General features: G+C 46.2%; 1 protein-coding gene across 1 annotated transcript in view; it reads right to left on the reverse strand.

The window, feature by feature from the left end:
* Positions 1 to 813: 813 nt before the first annotated feature.
* mogat3a (monoacylglycerol O-acyltransferase 3a) overlaps positions 814 to 20,844 on the reverse strand; it is a 40,055-nt gene continuing 20,024 nt past the window's right edge. Inside the window, exons 5-6 of the mRNA XM_064940894.1 lie at positions 9,294 to 9,493; positions 814 to 5,907 (exon numbers count right to left, since the gene is read on the reverse strand). Of these exons, the coding sequence (XP_064796966.1) occupies positions 5,753 to 5,907; positions 9,294 to 9,493 (355 nt within the window). The 3' untranslated portion in view covers positions 814 to 5,752. The remainder of the gene's footprint in view (positions 5,908 to 9,293; positions 9,494 to 20,844) is intronic.

Genomic DNA, 20,844 nt, shown 5'->3' on the forward strand with positions numbered 1-20,844 from the left:
TGTGATTTTATTGTGATCACTACATCCAATGGATTTGGATACCGCTTTAAAGCACATTTCTGAAGCATTAGTAAAGATGTGATCAATACATATTGATGATTTTATTCCTGTACTGTTTGTAAATACCCTGGTAGGTTGACTGATAACCTGAACCAGGTTGCAGGCACTGGTTACAGTTTGAAGTTTTTCCTTGAGTGGGCAGCTTGTCAATATTTAAATCACCCAGAAAATATACTTCTCTGTTGATACATACATTATCAAGCATTTCACACATATTACCCAGATACTGACTGTTAGCACTTGGTCTATAGCAGCTTCCCACCAGAATGGGCTTTAGGTGAGGCAGATGAACCTGTCGCCATATTACGTCAACAGTATTTAACATGAGAAAGTGTTTCTGCACCTGGACTACTGTTCAGTTGTGTGGTCAGGTGCCACAAAGATGGACTTGGGAAAATTGCAGTGGTCTCAGAACAGTGCAGCACGGCTGACCTTTAAAAGCACACGGAGAGCTAACGTTAATGACATGCATGTCAATCTCTCATGGCTCAAAGAGGAGGAGAGATCAACTTCATCACTACTTGTTTTTGTAGAGGTGTTGACAAGCTGAATGTACCAAGCTGTCCATTTAAAATACTTGCACACATCTCAGAAACCCATGCCTACCCCACAAGACAAGCCACCAGAGGTCTCTTCACAATCCAAGCCAGAACAGATTATGGGAGGCTCACAGTACTACATAGAACCATGACTACATGGAACGCTATCCCACATTAGGTAGATACAGTACCATTCAAAGTATGGACACACGTACTCATGCCAGGGTTTCTTTATTGTACTATTTTCTACATTGTAGAATAATAGTGAAGACATCAAAAGTAATGAACACATATGGAATCATGTAGTAACCAACAAAAAAAAGTGTTAAAGAAACCCAAATATATTTTGTATTCTTCAAAGTAGCCACATTTTGCCTTAATGAAAGCTTTGCACACTCTTGGCACTCAACCAGCTTCACATGTAATGCTTTTCCAAAAGTCGTGGGAGTACCCACATATGCTGAGCACTTGCTGCTTTTCCTTCACTCTGCGGTCCGACTCCTCCCAAACCATCTCGATTTGGTTGAGGTCGGGTGATTGTGGAGGCTAGGTCATCTGATGCAGCACTCCATCACTCTCCTTAGTAAAACAGCCCTTACACAGCCTGGAGGTGTGTTGGGTCATTGTCCTGTGGAAAAACATATGAGCCCAAACCAGATGGGATGGCGTGTCGCTGCAGAATTCTGTGGTAGCCATGCTGGTTAATTGTGCCTTGAATTCTAGATAAATCACAGACAGTGTCACCAGCAAAGCACCATCACACCTCCTCCTCCATGCTTTACAGTGGGAAATACATATGAGGAGACAATCTGTTGACCTACACCGCATCTCACAAAGATACGGAGGTTGAAACCGAAAATCTCCAATTTGGACTCCAGACCAAAGGACACATTTCCACCGGTCTAATTTACATTACTCTGTTTCTTGGCCCAATGATGATGCTGTATGTTGAGAAGCAGGTGAAACGTTGAAAAAAAAACATGGAACGAGATAACATTAGCGTCTTTGCATAAACACAGGAACAATACTGACTGGGGAAAGAACCTAAGGGAGTGCCAGAAATAGGGACGGTAATAGGTGAGGTAATGGAGTCCAGGTGTGCCTCATGATGACGTGCAGGTGCGCGTAATGATTGATGCCAGGTGTGCGTAATGATGGATCCCAGGACCAGTGGTGTACCAGAGACGTTGAATGCCGAAGGGGAGGAGCAGGAGTAGACGTGACACTTCTTATTGGTGTTCTTTAGTGGTGGATTTTTTGCAGGAATTTGACCATAAAGGCCTGATTCACACAGTCAATTTCTGAGGCTGGTAACTCTAGGGGCTGGTCTTCCTTTCCTGTGGCGGTCCTCATGAGAGCCAGTTTCATCATAGCGCTTGATGGTTTTTGTGACTGAACCTGAAGAAACTTTCAAAGTTCTTGAAATTTTACACATTGACTGACCTTCATGTCTTAAATTAATGATGGACTGTCGTTTCTCTTTGCTTATTTGAGCTGTTCTTGCCTTAATATGGACTTTGTCGTTTACCAAAAAGGGCTATCTTCTGTATACCACACCTACCTTGTCATAACACAACTGCCTCAAATGCAATAAGAAGGACAGAAATTCCACAAATTAACGTTTAACAAGGCACATTTTCTAGTGTGTAATTGACTGTATATTTGTTTCTTCCATGTGTAACTCTGTGTTATTGTTTGTGTCGCACTGCTTTGCTTTATCTTGGCCAGGTCTCAGTTTTAAATGAGAACTTGTTCTCAAACTGCCTACCTGGTTAAAATTCTAGATTTTTTCCCCCTCTGGATGCCCATTTAACATTTTGATAGAAATTTGGTAAGACTGATTTAAGTTTCCCTGCATTAAAGTCTCTGGCCACTAGGAGCGCCTCCTCTGGTGAGCGGTTTCCTGTTTGTTTATTTCCTTATACAGCTGACTAAGTGCGGTCTTAGTGCCAGCATCCATCTGTGGTGGTAAATAAACAGCCACGAAAATTATGGATGAAAATTCTCTAGGCAAATAGTGTAGTCTACAGCTTATCATAAGATACTCTACTTCAGGCGAGTAAAATCTAGAGACTTCCTTAGATTTCGTGCACCAGCTGTTGTTTACATATATGCACAGACCGCACCCCCTCATTTTACCGAAGTGTGCTGGTATATCTAGCCGGTGCAGCGTGTATCCCGCTAGCTCAATATCCATGTCATCATTTAGCCATGATTCTGTGAAACATAAGATGTTACAGTTTCTGATGTCCCGTTGGTAGGATATTCGTGATCGTACCTCGTCTAATTTATTGTCCAGGATTGCACATTGGCAAGTAATATTGACGCTAACGGCAGCTTTCCCACTCTCCGTCTGCGGATCCTTACGAGTGACGCTGCTCTGTGTCCTCTGTACCTGCGTCTCTTCCTCTTGCAAATAACAGGGATGTTGGCCTTGTCGGGTGTCTGAAGTACATCCTGTGCATCCTGCTTGTTGAAGAAAAAATATTAGTCTAATCCGAGGTGAGTGATCGCTGTCCTGATATCCAGAAGCTCTGTCTAATCCGAGGTGAGTGATCGCTGTCCTGATATCCAGAAGCTCTGTCTAATCCAAGGTGAGTGATCGCTGTCCTGATATCCAAAAGCTCTTAGTCTAATCCAAGGTGAGTGATCGCTGTCCTGATATCCAGAAGCTCTTTGTCTAATCCGAGGTGAGTGATCTCTGTCCTGATATCCAGAAGCTCTTTGTCTAATCCAAGGTGAGTCATCTCTGTCCTGATATCCAGAAGCTCTTAGTCTAATCCGAGGTGAGTGATCTCTGTCCTGATATCCAGAAGCTCTTAGTCTAATCCAAGGTGAGTGATCGCTGTCCTGATATCCAGAAGCTCTTAGTCTAATCCAAGGTGAGTGATTGCTGCCCTGATATCCAGAAGCTCTAAGTCTAATCCGAGGTGAGTGATCGCTGTCCATATATCCAGAAGGTCTTTGTCTAATCCAAGGTGAGTGATCTCTGTCCTGATATCCAGAAGCTCTTTGTCTAATCCGAGGTGAGTGATCTCTGTCCTGATATCCAGAAGCTCTTTGTCTAATCCAAGGTGAGTGATCGCTGTCCTGATATCCAGAAGCTCTTAGTCTAATCCGAGGTGAGTAATCGCTGTCCTGATGTTCAGAAGCTCTTTGTCTAATCCGAGGTGAGTGATCGCTGTCCTGATGTCCAGAAGCTCTTTGTCTAATCCGAGGTGAGTAATCGCTGTCCTGATGTCCAGAATCTCTTTGTCTAATCCGAGGTGAGTGATCGCTGTCCTGATATCCAGAAGGTCTTTGTCTAATCTGAGGTGAGTGATCTCTGTCCTGATATCCAGAAGGTCTTTGTCTAATCTGAGGTGAGTGATCTCTGTCCTGATGTCCAGAAGCTCTGTCTAATCCGAGGTGAGTGATCGCTGTCCTGATGTCCAGAAGCTCTTTGTCTAATCCGAGGTGAGTGATCGCTGTACTGATGTCCAGAAGCTCTTTGTCTAATCCGAGGTGAGTGATCGCTGTCCTGATGTCCAGAAGCTCTTTGTCTAATCCGAGGTGAGTGATCGCTGTACTGATGTCCAGAAGCTCTTTGTCTAATCCAAGGTGAGTGATCGCTGTCCTGATGTCCAGAAGCTCTTTGTCTAATCCGAGGTGAGTGATCTCTGTCCTGATATCCAGAAGCTCTTTGTCTAATCCAAGGTGAGTGATCTCTGTCCTGATATCCAGAAGCTCTTAGTCTAATCCGAGGTGAGTGATCGCTATCCTGATATCCAGAAGGTCTTTGTCTAATACAAGGTGAGTGATCTCTGTCCTGATATCCAGAAGCTCTTTGTCTAATCCGAGGTGAGTGATCTCTGTCCTGATATCCAGAAGCTCTTTGTCTAATCCGAGGTGAGTGATCTCTGTCCTGATATCCAGAAGCTCTTTGTCTAATCCGAGGTGAGTGATCTCTGTCCTGATATCCAGAAGGTCTTTGTCTAATCTGAGGTGAGTGATCTCTGTCCTGATGTCCAGAAGCTCTTTGTCTAATCCGAGGTGAGTGATCTCTGTCCTGATATCCAGAAGCTCTTTGTCTAATCCGAGGTGAGTGATCTCTGTCCTGATATCCAGAAGCTCTTTGTCTTATCCGAGGTGAGTGGTCCCTGTCCTGATATCCAGAAGCTCTTTTTTGCCATAAGATACGGTGGCAGAAACATTATGTACAAAATAAGTCACAAATGACGTGAAAAACCCCACATAAAATGCTGCCATTTCTTCCGCTGCCATTTTACTTGTGTAATTGGCATGCCGTTTAATCCGTTTCTTGATATGCCACACCTGACAGGTGGATGGATTATCGTGGCAAATGAAAAACACTCACTAGCAGGGAGGTAAACAAATGTGTCCACAACATTTGAGAAATAATCTTTTTGTTTGTATGGAACATTTCTGGGATCTTTTATTTTAGTTCATGAAACCAACACTTTACATGTTGCAATGATATTTTTGTTCAGTGTATTTCATATCACTCAAATATCCAATAAACGGGTGCCAATATTGAGACATAGATAGGCTACCCTCCCGTATCTGAAACTACATGATCATTGATGTTTACTGATCATGAAAGCATGCAGTTACTTGCTGTATAACTCTGATGATAGAGCTACATGTGTGCAATCGTTTTGCATACAATAATCTGACATTTGTTGTTCTGACTAAGCTCTTCAAGAGATGCTGATATTACAACATTTATTTAACAATTCCTTGAAAATGGCACGCAGTTGTCAGTGGTTTTAGCAGAGCTGAAGGTCTCATTGACCCACAGCAGGCAAATCGAACGCTCTGCAATGTATTGTGATGTTTTATAAAACTCTACAGAGCCCTAACCTCCAGCAATTTTTTTACATTTTATTTCACCTTTATTTAACCAGGTAGGCTAGTTGAGAACAAGTTCTCATTTGTAACTGCGACCTGGCCAAGATCAAGTATAGCAGTGTGAACAGACAACAACACAGAGTTACACATGGAGTGAACAATTAACAATAAACAAGTCAATAACAGTAGAAAAAAAAGCTAGAACTCTGACCTAGAAGGTGTTGCAGCATCTTTGGGTTAATCTGTAAATATTATTTTTTTTCTGATTATACGTGTGAACAACTCTTCACACAGATGTGTGTCTAGATGAAGTGGAGGTGTTTGTCTGGTGCAATGCCGTAGTTGTCCTTGTTGTCTTCAAACACCGTAGTGAGGCCCTCCAGGTAGAGAGAATGGAGACCGTCTATATCATCCTTAGTGGGAGAGGGGGTCTGGACCACTGGAATAGGCCTACCCACTGGAGAGAGAGAGAGATGAGAGATGAGAGGGGGTCTGGACCACTGGAATAGGCCTACATACTGGGGAGAGAGAGAGAGAGAGAGAGAGAGAGAGAGAGAGAGAGATGAGAGGGGGTCTGGACCACTGGAATAGGCCTACCCACTGGAGAGAGAGAGAGAGGGGGGGTCTGGACCACTGGAATAGGCCAACCCACTGGGAGAGAGAGAGAGGGGGGTCTGGACCACTGAATAGGTCTACCCACTGGAGAGAGAGAGGGGGGGTCTGGACCACTGGAATAGGCCTACCCACTGGAGAGAGAGAGAGGGGGGGGGTCTGGACCACTGGAATAGGCCTACCCACTGGAGAGAGAGAGAGAGAGGGGGGGTCTGGACCACTGGAATAGGCCTACCCACTGGAGAGAGAGAGAGAGAGGGGGGGTCTGGACCACTGAATAGGCCTACCCACTGGAGAGAGAGAGGGGGGGTCTGGACCACTGGAATAGGCCTACCCACTGGAGAGAAAGGGGGTGGTCTGGACCACTGGAATAGGCCTACCCACTGGAGAGAGAGAGAGAGGGGGGTCTGGACCACTGGAATAGGCCTACCCACTGGAGAGAGAGGGGGGTCTGGACCACTGAATAGGCCTACCCACTGTAGAGAGAGAGGGGGTCTGGACCACTGAATAGGCCTACCCACTGGAGAGAGAGGGGGGGTCTGGATCACTGGAATAGGCCTACCCACTGGAGAGAGAGGGGGGGGAGTCTGGACCACTGGAATAGGCCTACCCACTGGAGAGAGAGAGGGGGGGGGGGGTCTGGACCACTGGAATAGGCCTACCCACTGGAGAGAGAGAGGGGGGGAGTCTGGACCACTGGAATAGGTCTACCCACTGGAGAGAGAGAGAGAGGGGGGTCTGGACCACTGAATAGTCCTACCCACTGGAGAGACAGAGAGGGGGGGGTCTGGACCACTGAATAGGCCTACCCACTGTAGAGAGAGACAGAGGGGGGGTCTGGACCACTGGAATAGGCCTACCCACTGGAGAGAGAGAGAGAGAGGGGGGGTCTGGACCACTGAATAGGCCTACCCACTGGAGAGAGAGAGGGGGTCTGGACCACTGGAATAGGCCTACCCACTGGAGAGAGAGAGAGAGGGGGTCTGGACCACTGGAATAGGCCTACCCACTGGAGAGAGAGAGAAAGGGGGGTCTGGACCACTGGAATAGGTCTACCCACTGAGAGAGAGAGAGAGGGGGGTCTGGACCACTGGAATAGGCCTACCCACTGGAGAGAAAGGGGGGTGGTCTGGACCACTGGAATAGGCCTACCCACTGGAGAGAGAGAGAGGGGGGGGGGTCTGGACCACTGGAATAGGCCTACCCACTGGAGAGAGAGGGGGGTCTGGACCACTGGAATAGGCCTACCCACTGGAGAGAAAGGGGGTGGTCTGGACCACTGGAATAGGCCTACCCACTGGAGAGGAGAGAGGGGGGGTCTGGACCACTGGAATAGGCCTACCCACTGGAGAGAGAGGGGGTTCTGGACCACTGGAATAGGCCTACCCACTGGAGAGAGAGAGGGGGGGTCTGGACCACTGGAATAGGCCTACCCACTGGAGAGAGAGGGGGGTCTGGACCACTGAATAGGCCTACCCACTGGAGAGAGAGGGGGGGTCTGGATCACTGGAATAGGACTACCCACTGGAGAGAGAGAGAGGGGGGGTCTGGATCACTGGAATAGGACTACCCACTGAGAGAGAGAGAGAGAGAGGGGGGTCTGGATCACTGGAATAGGCCTACCCACTGGAGAGAGAGAGAGAGGGGGGTCTGGACCACTGAATAGGCCTACCCACTGGAGAGAGAGAGAGGGGGGTCTGGACCACTGGAATTGGCCTACTCACTGGAGAGAGAGGGGGGTCTGGACCACTGGAATAGGCCTACCCACTGGAGAGAGAGAGAGGGGGGGTCTGGACCACTGGAATAGGCCTACCCACTGGAGAGAGAGAGGGCGGTCTGGACCACTGAATATGCCTACCCACTGGAGAGAGAGAGAGGGGGGGGTCTGGACCACTGGAATAGGCCTACTCACTGGAAATAGAGAGAGGGGGGGTCTGGACCACTGAATAGGCCTACCCACTGGAGAGAGAGAGTGAGAGAGGGGGGGGGGTCTGGACCACTGAATAGGCCTACCCACTGGAGAGAGAGAGGGGGGGTCTGGACCACTGGAATAGGCCTACCCACTGGGAGAGAGAGGGGGGGTCTGGACCACTGGAATAGGCCTACCCACTAGAGAGAGAGAGAGAGAGGGGGGTCTGGACCACTGGAATAGGCCTACCCACTAGAGAGAGAGAGAGAGGGGGGGGTCTGGACCACTGAATAGGCCTACCCACTGGAGAGAGAGAGAGGGGGGGTCTGGACCACTGGAATAGGCCTACCCACTGGAGAGAGAGGGGGGGGGGGGGGGTCTGGACCACTGAATAGGCCTACCCACTGGAGAGAGAGGGGGGGGGTAGAGAGGAAAAGGTTTCATCCATATTTATCTCTCTATAACCCACTGGGATGGTCAGGTGCCACAAAGATGGACTTGGGAAAATTGCAGTTTTCAGAACAGGGCAGCACGGCTGACCTTTAAAAGCACACGGAGAGCTAACGTTAATGACATGCATGTCAATCTCTCATGGCTCAAAGAGGAGGAGAGATCAACTTCGTCACTACTTGTTTTTGCAAGAGGTGTTGACAAGCTGAATGTACCGAGCTGTCTGTATAAAATACTTGCACACATCTCGGACACCCATGCCTACCCCACAAGACAAGCCACCAGAAGTCTCTTCACAGTCCTCAAGTCCAGAACAGACTATGGGAGGTACACAGTACGACATAGAGCCATGACTACATGAAACTCTATTCCACATCAGGTAACTGGTGCAGCAGGAGAATCAGATTTTTTAAAAACTGGTAAAAAATACACATAATGGAACAACGGGGACTGTGAAGAGAATCACAATGGCACAGACACATGCATACATTGTGATATTGTTGTGTGGTGGTATTAAACATTTTGTATTGTAGATATGTAGTGGTGTAATAATTTTATATGATGTACAGTTTTATATGTAATGTAAGTGCTTTAATATTTTTGCACCCCAAGAAGAGTAGCTGCTGCCCTGGCAGGAACTAATGGGGATCCATAATAAACCCCAGGAAGAGTAGCTGCTGCCTTGGCAGGACCTAATGGGGATCCATAATAAACCCCAGGAAGAGTAGCAGCTGCCCTGGCAGGAACTAATGGGGATCCATAACAAACCCCAGGAAGAGTAGCTGCTGCCTTGGCAGGAACTAATGGGGATCCATAATAAATACAAATACTCACTGGCGAGATAGGGGAGAAAGTGTGTGTGTGTCTCATACCAACAGTGTGTATGGGCTGTCTGTAGGGCAGTAGACCAAAGCTGTACTGGAACACTCCTCTCCCGGTGAACAGCGGCAGTGCCACTCCCATGAGCCTTTGCAGGTGGTCCTGTAGCCAGCGGAGCGGCGAGCCGGTAGGGTTGGTCATCTGGTCGAAGAGCTCATTCTCCCCAAAGGAGAACACAGGTACTAACTGAGCCCTATAGATACAGTACATTAACATAAAATCTAGCTTTATTTCTACAGTACATTTCAGGCATGGATTCAACGCAATGCGCTTCACAGGAAAAAACAAATTAAAAAACATGCAATACTACACAACAAACGTATGAGGATAAAAAACTAAAGAATAACAATAAAAGCTGAATGAATAAAAGCACCCTGAGGAAAATCAAAGCTAGAAAGGTTTTAAGATCTCTTTTAAAAATGTCCCCAGTTAGGGCCCCTCAGGTTCTCTGGCAGGCTGTTGCAGAGGATGGGGGCATAGTAGCTAAAGGCTGTCTCACCATGCCTCTTGGTTCTAGGCTTTGGGATAGTTAAAAGGCCAGAGGACCTGAGGGACCTACTGGGTACATAACTTAAAGCATGTCTGGGGGCGCACAATCATGGATTGATTTAAAAACCAATGGAATAATCTTAAACTCACAGGGAGCCAGTGCAGAGCCTTTAAAATCAAATAAAATGTTTATTTGTCACTTGCGCCAAATATAACATGTGTAGAACTTACTGTGAAATGCTTACTTACAAGCCCGACCATGCCGTTTTAAGAGAATAAGAGTTAAGAAAATATTTTCCAAATCATCTAAAGTAAAAATAAATAAAATATCACAAAAAAAATTACAATATCGAGGCTATATACAGGGGGTACCGGTGCTGAGTCAATGTGCCAGGATACAGGTTAGTCGAGGTAATTATTAAGGTAATATGTACATGTAGGTAGGGGTAAAGTAACCATGCATAGATAATAAGCAGCGAGTAGCAGCAGTCTATGTAAATAGTCCAGGTGGCCATTTGATTAATTGTTCAGCAGCAGTCTTATGAGGTAGAAGCTATTTGGACCTAGACTTGGTGCTCTGGAACCGCGCGATAGCAGATAGTCTATGACTTGAGTGGCTAATATAGAGGTCCTGGATGGCAGGAGGCTTGGTGGATGTATTATCTTGGCAGTGATATACTGGGTCGTACGCACTACCCTCTTTGGTGCTATAAGGTCGGATGCCGAGCAGTTGCCATACTAGGCAGTGATGCAAATGGTCAGGATGCTCTCAATGGTGCAGCTGTAGAACTTTGAGGAACTGGGGACCCATAACAAATCTTTTCAGTCTCCTGAATAGGCATTATAGTGCCCTCACGACTGTCTTGGTGTGTTTGGACCATGATGGTTTGTTGGTCATTTTCGGCCCTCCTTTTCCTGTAGTCCACGATCAGCTCCTTTGTCTTGCTCACGTTGAGAGAAAGGTCGTTGTCCTGGCACCACACTGCCCGGTCTCTGACCTCCTCCCTATAGACTGTCTCATCGTTGTCGTGATCAGGCCTACCGCCGTTGTGTCGTCAACAAACTTGATGAGGGTGTTGGATTTGTGTTTGGCTACGCAATTGTGGGTGAACAGGGAGTACAGGAGGGGACTAAGCACACACCCCTGAAGGGCACCGGTGTTGAGGATCAGCGTGGCAGATGTGTTGTTGCCTACCCTTACCACCTGGATGTGGCCCGTCAAGAAGTCCAAGATCCAGGTGAAGGTGTTTAGTCCCAGGGTCCTTAGCTTGGTGATGAGCTTTGTGAGCACTATGCTATTTTTATTTAACTAGAAAAGTCAGTTAAGAACAAATTCTTATATACAATGACGGCCTACCACGGCCAAACCCGAACGACGCTGGTTCAATTGTGCGCCGCCCTATGGGACTCCCAATCACGACCGGTTGTGATACAGCCTGAAATTGAACTAGGGTCTGTAGTGACGCCTCTAGCACTGAGAGGCAGTGCCTTTGGACGCTGCGCCACCCAAATGAACAGTATTTTCACATATGTGTTCCTTTTGTCCAGGTGGGAAAGGGTAGTGTGGAGTGCATTTCAGATTGTGTCACCTGTGGATCAGTTGGGGAGTGGGTCTAGGGTTTTTGGAATGATGGTGTTGATTGACCACGGTTTCAAGTGACTTCATTGCTACAGAGGTGAGTGATACGGGGCAGTAGTCATTTAGACAGGTTACTTTTGCTTTATTGGGCACAGGGAAAATGGTGGTCTGCTTGAAACATGTAGGTATTACAGACTTGGTCAGGGACAGGTTGAAAATGTCAGTAAAGCCATTTTCCAGTTGGTCTGCGCATGCTCTGACTACACGTCCTGGTAATCCGTCTGGCCCATGGCCTTGTGAATGTTGACCTGTTTAACGGTCTTGCTCACATCAGCTACATCAGCTACGGAGTCCTGTAGTTTAGCATCCATGTCATCTGACCACTTCCGTATTGAGCGAGTCACTGGTACTTCCTGCTTTAGGTTTTGCTTGTAAGCAGGAATGAGGAGGATAACATTATGGTCAATGGAGGGCGAGGGAGAGCTTTGTGAAGTAAAGGTGGTTTAAAGTTTTTTTTTGTCTGGTTGCACATTTTACACGCTGGTAGAAAAGGTAAAACTGATTTAAATTTGCATCCCTAGGAGCGCCACTTCTGAATTAGATTTTTCTTGTTTGCTTACGTTGAGTGCAGTCTTAGTGCCAGAAACAGTTTGTGGTGGTAAATAGATGTCTACAAAAAATATAGATTAAAACGCTCTTGGTAGATAAAAATATATATATATATATATTTCACCTTTATTTATTTAACCAGGTAGGCTACTTGATAACCAGTTCTCATTTGCAACTGCAACCTGGCCAAGATAAAGCAAAGCAGTTCGACACATACAACAACACAGAGTTAAACATGGAATAAACAAATATAGGGTCAATAATACAATAGAAAAAGTCTATATACAGTGTGTGCAAATTAGATAAGATTAGGGAGGTAAGGCAATAAATAGGCCATGGTGGTGAAGTAATTACAATATACCAATTAAACACTGGAGTGATAGATGTGCAGAAAATGAATGTGCAAATAGAGATACTGGGGTGCAAAGGAGCAAGATATAATAAATAAATACAGTATGGGGATGAGGTAGTTGGGATGGGCTATTTACAGATGGGCTATGTACACATGCAGTGATCTGTGAGCTGCTCTGACAGCTGGTGCTTAAAGCTAGTGAGGGAGATATGAGTCTCCAGCTTCACTGATTTTTGCAGTTTGTTCCAGTCATTGGCAGCAGAGAACGAAAGTGAGATATACCTATATACCAGTGAGATATACCTGCTAGAGCGGGTGCTATGGGTGAGTGCTGCTATGGTGACCAGTGAGCTGAGACAAGGCAGGGCTTTACCTAGCAAAGACTTGTAGATGACCTGGAGCCAGTGGGTTTGGAGATGAGTATGAAGCGAGGGCCAGTCAACGAGAGCATACAGGTCGCAGTGGTGGGTAGTGTATGGGGCTTTGATGACAAAATTGACGGCACTATGATAGACTGCATCCAATATGTTGAGTAGAGTGTTGGAGGCTATTTTGTAAATGACAATGCCGAAGTCAAGGATCGGTAGGATGGTCAATTTTACAAGGGTATGTTTGGCAGCATGAGTTAAGGATGCTTTGTTGCGAAATAGAAAGCCAATTCCAGATTTAATTTTGGATTGGAGATGTTTGATGTGAGTCTGGAAGGAGAGATTACAGTCTAACCAGACACCTAGGTATTTGTAGTTGTCCACATATTCTAAGTCAGAACCGTCCAGAGTAGTGATGCTGGATGGGCGGGCAGGTGCAGGTAGCGATCGGTTGAACAGCATGCATTTAGTTTTACTTGCATTTAAGAGCAGTTGGAAGTCATGAAAGGAGAGTTGTATGGCATTGAAGCTCGTCTGGAGGTTAGTTAACACAGTGTCCAAAGAAAGGACAGAAGTATACAGAATGGTGTCATCTGCATAGAGGTGGATCAGAGAATCACAAGCAGCAAGAGCGACATCATTGATCTATACAGAGAAGAGAGTCGGCCCGAGAATTGAACCCTGTGGCACCCCCTTAGAGACTGCCAGAGGTCCGGACAACAGGCCCTCCGATTTGACACACTGAACTCTATCAGAGAAGTAAGTAGTTGGTGAATCAGGCGAGGCAGTCATTTGAGAAACCAATTCTGTTGAGTCTGCCGATAAGAATGTGGTGGTTGACAGAGTCGAAAGCCTTGGCCAGGTCGATGAATACGGCTGCACAGTAATGTCTCTTATCGATGGTGGTTATGATATAAGCACGGCTGAGGTGCACCCATGACCAGTTCGGAAACCAGATTGCATATCGGAGAAGGTATGGTGGGATTCGAAATGGTCGATGATCTGTTTGTTATTTTGGCATTCGAAGACCTGAGAAAGGCAGGGTAGGATAGATATAGGTCTATAGCAGTTTGGGTCTAGAGTGTCTCCCCCATTGAAGAGGGGGATGACCGCAGCAGCTTTCCAATCTTTGGGAATCTCAGACGATATGAATGAGGTTGAACAGGCTAGTAATAGAGGTTGCAACAATTTCGGCAGATCATTTTAAAAAGAGAGGGTCCAGATTGTCGAGCCCTTCTGATTTGTAGTTGTCCAGATTTTGCAGCTCTTTCAGAACATCAGCTATCTGGATTTGGGTGAAGGAGAAATGGGGAGGCTTGGGCGAGTTGTTGTGGGGGGTGCAGGGCAGTTGACCGGGTTAGGGGTAGCCAGATGGAAAGCGTGGCCAATGTAGATAAATGATTATTGAAATTCTCAATTATCGTGGATTTATCGGTGGTGACAGTGTTTCCTAGCTTCAGTACAGCGGGCAGCTTGGTGGAGGTGCTCTTAGTTTGTGCTACAGGATGCATATTTCTGATTGAAAAAGCTAGCCGTAGCTTACCTAACTGCCTGTATATATATTGGCTCCTAACTTCCCTGAAAAGTTGCATATCAGGGGGGTTATTCGATGCTAATGCAGTATGCCACAGGATGTTTTTGTGCTGGTCAAGGGCAGTCAGATCTGGAGTGAACCAAGGGCTGTATCTGTTCCTGGTTCTACATTTTTTGAATGGGGCATGCTTATTTAAGATGGTGAGGAAGGCACTTTTTAAAGAATAACCAGGCATCTTCTACTGACGGGATGAGGTCAATATCCTTCCAGGATTCCCAGGCCAGGTCGATTAGAAAGGCCTGTTTGCTGAAGTGTTTTAGGGAGCGTTTGACAGTGATGAGGTCGTTTGACCGCAGACCCATTACGAATGCAGTGCTCGCTGAGATCTTGGTTGAAAGCAGCAGAGGTGTATTTGGAGGGCAAGTTGGTTAGGATGATATCTATGAGGGATAGTGTGATAGTGTAGTCTACAGCTTATCATAAGATACTCAGGCGAGCAGTATCTTGAGATCGCCCACCAGCTGTTATTGACAAATACCACCACCCCTCGTCTTACTGTTCTGATTTACTGATGCACAGAAAACCCAGCCAACTGTGTATTATCCATGTCATCGTTCAGCCACACCTCGGTGAAACACAAGATATTACAGTTTTTAATGTCCCGTTGGTAGGATAGTCTTCATTGGAGCTCATCCAGTTTATTCTCCAGTGATTGCACGTTGGCCAATAGGACGGATGGTAGTGCCGGGTTATCCACTCGCCTACAAATTCTCACAAGGCATCCAGATCATCCACAAGGCACCTCTTCATGTGAATGACGGGGATTTGGGCCTGGTCCGGGAACAACAATATATCCTTTGCGTCAGACTCATTAAAGAAAACATCTTTGTCCAGTTCGAGGGGAGTAATTGCTGTTCTGATAATCAGAAGCTCTTTTCGGTCATAAGAGATGGTGGCAGAAACATTATGTACAAAATATGTTACAAACAACACAAAAAAAAACACTCAAAATAGCACAGTTGGTTAGGATCACGTAAAACGGCAGCCATCCCCTCTGGCGCCAACCGGCAGTGATTGGGAGTCCCATAGGGCGGCGTGCAATTGCCCAGCGTTGTCCAGGTTTGGCCGGTGTAGGCCTTATTTGCCTAGTTAAATAAATGTTAAATAAACAAATATTTTTAAAATGAAATTATCTGGTGTATAACTGGTGTAATGTGTGCTCTCCATCTGGTCATGGTCAGTACCTGTGCTGCAGCATTCTGTATGTTTTGCAGTTGACCAATGGCTCTCTTGGGTAGACCAGACAGGAGAGCATTATAGTAGTCAAGCCTGCTTTTAATAAAAGCATGAATGAGTCTCTCTGTATCACCCTGAGAATGAAACAGCCGCACCGTGGCAATGTTCCTCAGGTGGTAAAAATCTATTTTTGTCACCTTCCTAAATGGGATTCGAAATTGAGTTCAGAATCTAAAATAACACCTCAGCTTTTTACCTAGTGTTTTATCTTTATTGCCCGTGAATAAAAATGTCCAGATTCTCTCTCTGTGCTTTTTGTCCAACAATAAGTACCTCTGTCTTGACTTGATTTAGCTGGAGGAAGTAGTGAGCCATTCAAGTAATTAAATCACTAATTCAGTCTTATAATTTATCTGTGCAGCTAAAAAGTTGTTTATCGTCTGCGTAGCAGTGAAAATAAATGTTGTGCTTTCTGCAGTGGTGGGCCATCAGGGCCAGCAAGGCCTTCTCTGCTGGCCTAAACATCATCAGAATATATATATTTTTTTAAATATATTTTCCCACATAAATGAATTAAATTATTCCCCAGAGTAAGAGTTACACTCTTCATTTCATAGCGTTCCTCTTGGTTGCACTGCTTCCAGCCCCAGGTTGAGATTTGGAGGGCTGGTCTTTATGTTAGATATTTTATCCAACCATATTCAGCCATCGTGTGTGCCAGGGGTCTAAAATCTGCCCTCAGGCCTTCAGAATCAACAGTGCGGGCGCTTGTAGCTTAAAGTGAATGGAAATTAAAATTTAGTGTCAACCAATCAGCTTTAGAGTTGGCTATTGTACGCCTGCTGGCTGGCTCCAGTGTTACACAGGAGCCAGCTAGCAGGCGTAGTGCCTGCACGTCTTTTGATTGGATTACCAATATGGGCAGGTCTCAGAACTAGGAAACTGAAATTGATAAACAAATTAATTTGCGTACTATTAAGCTGTTTTTTCAACCCACAATGGCGGAAGGAGAAGATATCGATTTGATCGAGGATATAATTATAACGCCATTCTCAAGACAAACTTTTCAAGAAAAGTTAGACATTGACAGGAGAGGTAGACGCCGACGCTACAAAGCCGACGCTACAAAGACAGGCTCCGAGAAGCACTGCAAACTGTACTGCTGGGAATGCCTATTATTTTTAAGTGATCGATTTGGTGTTTGGAGCCACACTGGCTTTGCAAACCTGAGTTGTCTAACCAAGGCAGCAATGAGACACCAAAGTACGGCTGGGCACTTACAAACAATGGTGCTTTTGAAAACTTTCGGGGACACCCGAGTGGATCTACAGCTCAACGAACAAGCGCGCAGGGCAACAAAGCTGCACAATGAAAAGGTATTGTACTCTTCCCCTGCAATTCTCAGAATAAAAATGTAAATTTCAAGGTGAGGCAACGCCTGGTTATACTGCGTTTCTGTCTAAATGTATAGTGTCTAGAGCCATGGCATCATAATGATGGTAATAAGAGCTGGATTAATTCGGGTGGGACTGTGTAGGACTTCACTGAAGGCCCAGGCCCCAGAACCACGGCACGCTATTGGCTTTCTGATAGCGCTGCCAAGGTGTAACATAAACTATATGACCAAAAGTATGTGGACACATGCTCGGCGAACATCTCATTCCAAAATCATGGGCATTAATATAGAGGTTGTCCCCGTTTGCTGCTACAACAGCATCCCCTCTTCTGGGAAGGCTTTCCACTAGATGATGGAACATTGCTGCGGGAACTTGCTTCCATTCAGCCACAAGAGCAGTAGTGAGGTCCGGCACTGATGTTGGGCGATTAGGCCTTACTTGCAGTCGGCATTCCAATTCATCCCAATCTCGACAAACCAGTTCTGTATGGACCTTGCTTTCTGCACAGGGGAATTGTCATGCTGAAACAGGAAAAGGTCTTCCCCCAAACTGTTGCCACAAAGTTGGGAGCAAAGAGCCGTCTAGAATGTAATTTCCCTTGACTGGAACTAAGGGCTCTACCCCGAAACATGAAAAACAGCCCCAGACCATTATTCCTCTCTGCCAAACTTTACAGTTGGCACTATGCATTCGGGAAGGTAGCGTTCTCCTGGCATCCGCCAAACCCAGATTCATCCGACAGACTGCTAGATGGTGAAGCGTGATTCATCACTCCAGAGACTGCGTTTCCACTGCTCCAGAGTCCAATGTTGGCGAGCTTTACACCACTCCAGCCGACGGTTGGCATTGCGCATTGTGATCTTAGGTTTGTGTGTGACTGCTCGGCCATGGAAACCCATTTCATGAAGCTCCCGATGAACAGTTATTGTGCTGAAGTTGCTTCCAGAGGCAGTTTGGAACTAGGTTGCAACGGAGGAAAGCCTATTCTTAAGCACTAGGCACGTCAGCACTCGGCAGTCCAGTTCGGTGAGCATGTGTGGCCTACCACAGCGGATGGGCTGTGGTTGCCCCTAGATGTTTCCACTTACCAATAACATAATTTACAGTTAACTGGGGAAGCTCAAGCAGGATATACATTTGAAAAATTGACTTGTTGGAAAGGTGGCATCCTACATAGGTGCTACACAGAAAGTCACAAAGCTCTTCAGTACGGGCAATTCTACTGCCAATGTTTGTCTATGGAGATTGAATGGTCGTGTGGATATTAACATTAAACTGGGACCAGCTGGGCATTAACATTACACTGGGACCAGCTGGGAATTATCATTACACTGGGACCAGCTGGGAATTAACATTACACTGAGACCAGCTGGGTATTAACACTACACTGGGACCAGCTGGGAATTAACATTACACTGGGACCAGCTGGGTATTAACACTACACTGGGACCAGCTGGGAATTAACACTATACTGGGACCAGCTGGGTATTAACACTACACTGGGACCAGCTGGGAATTAACACTACACTGGGACCAGCTGGGAATTAACAGTACACTGGGACCAGCTGGGAATTAACATTACACTGAGACCAGCTGGGAATTAACATTACACTGGGACCAGCTGGCAATTAAAATTACACTGGGACCAGCTGGGTATTAAGAGACCAGCTGGGTATTATCATTACACTGGGACCAGCTGGGTATTAAGGGACCAGCAGGGTATTAACAATACACTGGGACCAGCTGGCTATTAACATTACACTGGGACCAGCTGGCTATTAAAATTACACTGCGACCAGCTGGGCAGAAAAGGGACCAGCTCAGAGTAACATTACAATGGGACCAGCTGGGAATTAACATTACACTGGGACCAGCTGGGTATTAAGGGACCAGCTGGGTATTAACATTACACTGGGACCAGCTGGCTATTAACATTACACTGGGACCAGCTGGCTATTAACATTACAATGGGACCAGCTGGGAATTAACATTACACAGGGACCAGCTGGGTATTAAGGGACCAGCTGGGTATTAACATTACACTGGGACCAGCTGGCTGTTAACATTACACTGGGACCAGCTGGCTATTAACATTACAATGGGACCAGCTGGCTATTAACATTACAATGGGACCAGCTGGCTATTAACATTACAATGGGACCAGCTGGGTATTAAGGGACCAGCTGGCTATTAACATTACACTGGGGCCAGCTGGGTATAAACATTACACTGGGACCAGCTGGATATTAACATTACACTTGGACCAGCTGGGCATTAAGGGACCAGTTCGGAGTAACATTACAATGGGACCAGCTGGCTATTAACATTACACTGGGACCAGCTGGCTGTTAACATTACACTGGGACCAGCTGGCTATTAACATTACAATGGGACCAGCTGGGAATTAACATTACACAGGGACCAGCTGGGTATTAAGGGACCAGCTGGGTATTAACATTACACTGGGACCTGCTGGGTATTATCATTACACTGGGACCAGCTGGGTATTATCATTACACTGGGACCAGCTGGGTATTAAGGGAACAGCTGGCTATTAACATTACACTGGGACCAGCTGGGTATAAACATTACACTGGGACCAGCTGGGAATTAAGGGACCAGCTGGGTATTAACATCACACTAGGACCAGCTGGGTATTATAATTACACTGGGACCAGCTGGGTATTAAGCGAACAGCTGGTTATTAACATTACACTGGGACCAGCTGGGTATAAACATTACACTGGGACCAGCTGGATATTAAGGGAACAGCTGGGGATTAACATTACACTGGGACCAGCTGGGTATTAAGAGACCAGCTTGATAGTACAATTACACTGGGACCAGCTGGGCATTAACATTGCAATGGGGCCAGCTGGGTATTAACACTACACTGGGACCAGCTGGGAATTAACATTACACTGGGACCAGCTGGGTATTAACACTACACTGGGACCAGCTGGGTATTAACACTATACTGGGACCAGCTGGGTATTAACACTACACTGGGACCAGCTGGGAATTAACACTACACTGGGACCAGCTGGGAATTAACAGTACACTGGGACCAGCTGGGAATTAACATTACACTGAGACCAGCTGGGAATTAACATTACACTGGGACCAGCTGGCAATTAAAATTACACTGGGACCAGCTGGGTATTAAGAGACCAGCTGGGTATTATCATTACACTGGGACCAGCTGGGTATTAAGGGACCAGCAGGGTATTAACAATACACTGGGACCAGCTGGCTATTAACATTACACTGGGACCAGCTGGCTATTAAAATTACACTGCGACCAGCTGGGCAGAAAAGGGACCAGCTCAGAGTAACATTACAATGGGACCAGCTGGGAATTAACATTACACTGGGACCAGCTGGGTATTAAGGGACCAGCTGGGTATTAACATTACACTGGGACCAGCTGGCTATTAACATTACACTGGGACCAGCTGGCTATTAACATTACAATGGGACCAGCTGGGAATTAACATTACACAGGGACCAGCTGGGTATTAAGGGACCAGCTGGGTATTAACATTACACTGGGACCAGCTGGCTGTTAACATTACACTGGGACCAGCTGGCTATTAACATTACAATGGGACCAGCTGGCTATTAACATTACAATGGGACCAGCTGGCTATTAACATTACAATGGGACCAGCTGGGTATTAAGGGACCAGCTGGCTATTAACATTACACTGGGGCCAGCTGGGTATAAACATTACACTGGGACCAGCTGGATATTAACATTACACTTGGACCAGCTGGGCATTAAGGGACCAGCTCGGAGTAACATTACAATGGGACCAGCTGGCTATTAACATTACACTGGGACCAGCTGGCTGTTAACATTACACTGGGACCAGCTGGCTATTAACATTACAATGGGACCAGCTGGGAATTAACATTACACAGGGACCAGCTGGGTATTAAGGGACCAGCTGGGTATTAACATTACACTGGGACCTGCT

The sequence above is a fragment of the Oncorhynchus masou genome, chromosome 27 (assembly GCF_036934945.1).
Source record: "Oncorhynchus masou masou isolate Uvic2021 chromosome 27, UVic_Omas_1.1, whole genome shotgun sequence".
Classification (NCBI taxonomy): domain Eukaryota; kingdom Metazoa; phylum Chordata; class Actinopteri; order Salmoniformes; family Salmonidae; genus Oncorhynchus; species Oncorhynchus masou.